The sequence below is a fragment of the Humulus lupulus genome, chromosome 6, assembly GCF_963169125.1.
Source record: "Humulus lupulus chromosome 6, drHumLupu1.1, whole genome shotgun sequence".
NCBI lineage: Eukaryota > Viridiplantae > Streptophyta > Magnoliopsida > Rosales > Cannabaceae > Humulus > Humulus lupulus.
The window spans coordinates 28,388,687-28,392,557 of NC_084798.1; the positions used below are offsets into that span (position 1 = coordinate 28,388,687).

The 3,871-nt window shown below is 33.7% G+C and overlaps 1 protein-coding gene across 1 annotated transcript; it reads right to left on the reverse strand.

The window, feature by feature from the left end:
* Positions 1-323: 323 nt before the first annotated feature.
* On the reverse strand, positions 324-2,646 carry LOC133781972 (14-3-3-like protein GF14 psi). Its single transcript, XM_062221098.1, has 4 exons — positions 2,064-2,646; positions 1,727-1,849; positions 807-923; positions 324-650 (listed from the first exon to the last, which is right to left on the reverse strand). The coding sequence occupies exons 1-4, from the start codon at positions 2,541-2,543 to the stop codon at positions 597-599; spliced, it is 774 nt and encodes a 257-aa protein (XP_062077082.1). The 5' UTR covers positions 2,544-2,646; the 3' UTR covers positions 324-596.
* Between the last annotated feature and the right edge of the window lie 1,225 nt (positions 2,647-3,871).

Consider the following 3,871-nt stretch of genomic DNA (forward strand, 5'->3'; position numbering starts at 1 on the left):
TGTAAAGAAATCGATCTGCATAAAACGGTAAGAAAACGTTTTTCAAAAGTGGAAGAAAATATCGTGATAAAAAATATTTATTTTATTATTAAATAATTTTTTGACACCACACTACCTGCCAGCTCAACTCGGGTCAGCGGTGGTGCGCCGTAGTCAAGTATGTGAGTCCTCACTCATTCGCACAAAATTGGGTACCCCTTGGGGCACACACCAATGAATGGCACTTGCATCTTATATACACTCTTAGAAGAGTGTTTCAAATCCATGTGGGTCTTTTCCCATATCACACACAATTATACTTTTTCAATTTTTTTAACAATTCATTTTAACTTTTAACAAAAAGTTCGAACAATAAGTTAAAGAAATATAGCTTGAACAACATTTTTTGCAGCCATTCATGCCAACAATCTGAAAGAGTTTAATTCTCTAACTTGAGTTAGCACATCTAGGCTCAAGTACAAGGCAAAGCCTCTAAATGCATACAACGATAAAAAAAAATCCTAGAAACTAATCATAGATTGTTAGGACCAAGCCACTTCTCCAAAATGAAACAAAGGAGAAGCAGAATACTCCTACGCAGGTAAAAAAAATTGCGGCTACTGCTCACCGTCTGGCTTAGGTGCATCTTTAATCTCATCTGTGCCCTCATCCTACAAAACATGCCAGCAGATATTGCTCAATAACAAATCAAAACATCAAGAATTTGCATCAAACATGCATGTTTATGCAACAAAAAAAGATACATATTTCGAAAACAATCATTTATGGGGGGAGTTGTAGAAAAGGCAAAGGGAATAGATTCAAACCTGCATGTCTGAGGTCCACAAAGTGAGATTATCACGAAGAAGTTGCATTATCAAAGTGCTATCCTTGTAGGACTCCTCTCCTAATGTATCCAGCTCGGCTATTGCGTCGTCAAAAGCCTAAGTAAAACATAAAAAAGAAAATAAGCATGGGAAGCTAAACAGAAACACTTATATCATAAACAGAAATATCATAGGGCATAGAACAGAGGGAAAAGAAAATAAAAACACTTGGATATGTAAAATCCAACAATCTAACATAAGACAAATACAGTACATCAGATGCAATTAGAATCAAAATGTTGAGATATTTTTTATATAAAATATGAGAAGGATAATAAAAAGAGAAAATCTTAAAATCCTAAGTTGTCAAAACTAAATGAAACACGGGGTAGCAAGAAAGGGTAGTCCTAAAATCAAAACACCCCAGCCTCATTAAATGAGGTTATCCAAACAAAGTAGATTGTTCACAAAAAAGTTAGCATCTAAAAGTGTCAATAATCCAGCTAAGATAGGTCAGAAAATGGTCAACATCAAACGACAAATAATAAATTTAAACTTAACCAAAAGAAGGATGACAGGAACCAAATAGCCTCCTGCCTTGTAACAACTCAATCTATAGGAGTTGGGAAAAAAAAAAGTTATCTTTTGTCTTATTTTTCTTCCCAGAAGAATTGATTCTTTATTATTCAATAGGAACTTGGACACACATGTTCTAAACTAAATCCTGTTTGACAAAATTGCTATTTGAATTATATTTCATATTTGGTTGCCAAATCGAATGCCAATTCGATCTTGCGATCCAATTTTTGCATGACAAACTGACTATGATCATCCCCACATTTAAGGTCGAAAGCTAATATCATAAGAATTCAAGATCTCGACATGAATTAAAGTAAGGCTTTAGAGTTTCATTTCTTTACCTGCTTTGCAAGAGTGCAAGCCCGATCGGGAGAATTCAAGATCTCATAGTAAAATACAGAGAAGTTGAGTGCCAATCCTAGGCGGATGGGATGAGTTGGGGGAAGCTCAGAAGTTGCAATGTCCTGCAAATAAAGAAGTTAAGATAAACACAAAGTGAGCTCATTTCAATTGGAAAAAAAGGGCATAACTTGTTCAAAGTGCCATTGAATCTAAAGTAACAACGTGGATTAGATTCTGCCATTAAAATAAAGCTTAATTAAAGAAAAATTACGAATCAGAAAAACAAAATGGCAAAGACCCAAATGAAATAAATCGAATCGAACCGAAAGGCCTAACCTGAGCAGCCTTGTAGGCAGTGAGGGTATTCTCGGCGGCCTCCTTTCGATCGAAACCATTTTGGAATTCAGCAAGGTACCTGTGATAATCACCCTTCATTTTCAGGTAAAAGACCTTAGATTCAGGGGCGGTTGCGGAAGGAACGAGCTTCTTCTCGAGCACATCCAGAATGTCGCCGCATATGGAGGCGAGCTCGTTCTCGATCTTGGACCTGTAGTCCTTGATGGTGGACACGTGTTCAGCATTGCCGCGAGTCTCCTCCTTCTGCTCAATGGAGGAGACGATCCGCCACGAGGCGCGGCGAGCTCCGACCATGTTCTTGTAAGCCACAGAGAAAAGATTGCGCTCCTCAACTGTGAGCTCGCCGACATCGAGATCTTCGGCGACGAGCTTTTTCATGAAATCAGCCATCTCGTCGTAACGCTCGGCCTGTTCGGCCAGTTTGGCCATGTAAACATTGTCTTCACGCGTGACGACCATTGATGGAGCTCTAAGTTTGGGTTTGGGATTGGGATTGGGATTGGGATTGGGAAATGAATCAAAGAGAAGAAAAGTGAAAAGGAATCCGAAACTTCTGGTTTGGTATTAGAAAATAAATAAATAAAAGTAGTTAAATAAATTTATTAATTTCTTTCTAATTTAAATTTTTGTATTCTTTTTTAAGCATCTTTTTCTCTACCGTTATTTAATGGGAGTTGTTTTCAAAAATAGAAATTCTAAATCTTAATAGTAGTTGATTTAAATTTTGTCAAAAAAAAAAAAAATAGTAGTTGATTTAAAATATGGTAACCGCTAAACATTACATTTGGCGCTTAAGATGTGTTCCATGTAACATTTATTAATATTTTAACTTACTCTTTTATTTATATATATTTATTAATTTTAGTGTGAAACATAAATAAATTTGTAAATTTTTTCCACAATTTGAGCTTTGATGATTCTATTGATATTTTTTTGGCAACTTTTATTCATATAAAACAAAACCTACAACCATCTCTTTTTATATAAAAAATGGGTAAATAACGAAATTTTTTTATTTTAAGAGTTTTTTATTAATATTTTTATATTTAATGGTAGATTATAAACATAACTTAAATTTAAATAAAAATAAACAAATAAAAATAAGATATTTTATAATAATAATTATTTAAAAATAATAAAATCATATATTTTATAATTTAAATAAAATTTAATTAAACTTAATATTATATTAAACATATAATATTATTAATAAATAATTATAAGAATTGGTACAAAATAAAATATTTAATAAAAATATTGATTTGTATCAAACTGAGTCTGATGTGTCACATTATGTCCTTAAAACAATTATACCCCTTCACTGGGTGCTAGAGGATCGCCACAACGATAAAATGGTCAATAAGTAGTAGCTAAGTACCCTCTTTCTACTCCCAACAAATTGACCAATGTCTAAGACTACCACAAAGCTTTTATTGGGAACTAAGAGAGCTTCGACACCACATAGATTGAACTCAAAGAGAGCTTCAACCAAAAGACAGAGCAAAGGAACTTCGAACAAGAGAAGAAATAGAGAATGATTTTCAAATGGTTTGTTGAAGAATGAGGAAAAGCCTTCTATTTATAGCCTTCAAGGGAGAATATTGCCTTTAATTTTGGCATTAATGGCAAAACATGCTTGATCATCACAAAAATAATTAAGCAAATATGCTTGGTTCTAGAAGATTTTAGTGCTTGTGCTTGGTCGCACGAAATCTAGATGATTGGGCATAAAATAATATTTTAGAGATTATTCCTATAATATTTAGCACATTTTATATAGATCAAAA

Bases quoted from the DNA above. Each gene is read 5' to 3' on its own strand.
- LOC133781972 (XM_062221098.1), bottom strand. From the start codon at position 2,543: ATGGTCGTCACGCGTGAAGACAATGTTTACATGGCCAAACTGGCCGAA. The intron at 1,850-2,063 runs GTTAGGCCTTTC...CTTTATTTGCAG, and splicing joins CTGCCTACAAGGCTGCTCAG to GACATTGCAACTTCTGAGCT. The intron at 924-1,726 runs GTAAAGAAATGA...TGTTTTACTTAG, and splicing joins CTTGCACTCTTGCAAAGCAG to GCTTTTGACGACGCAATAGC.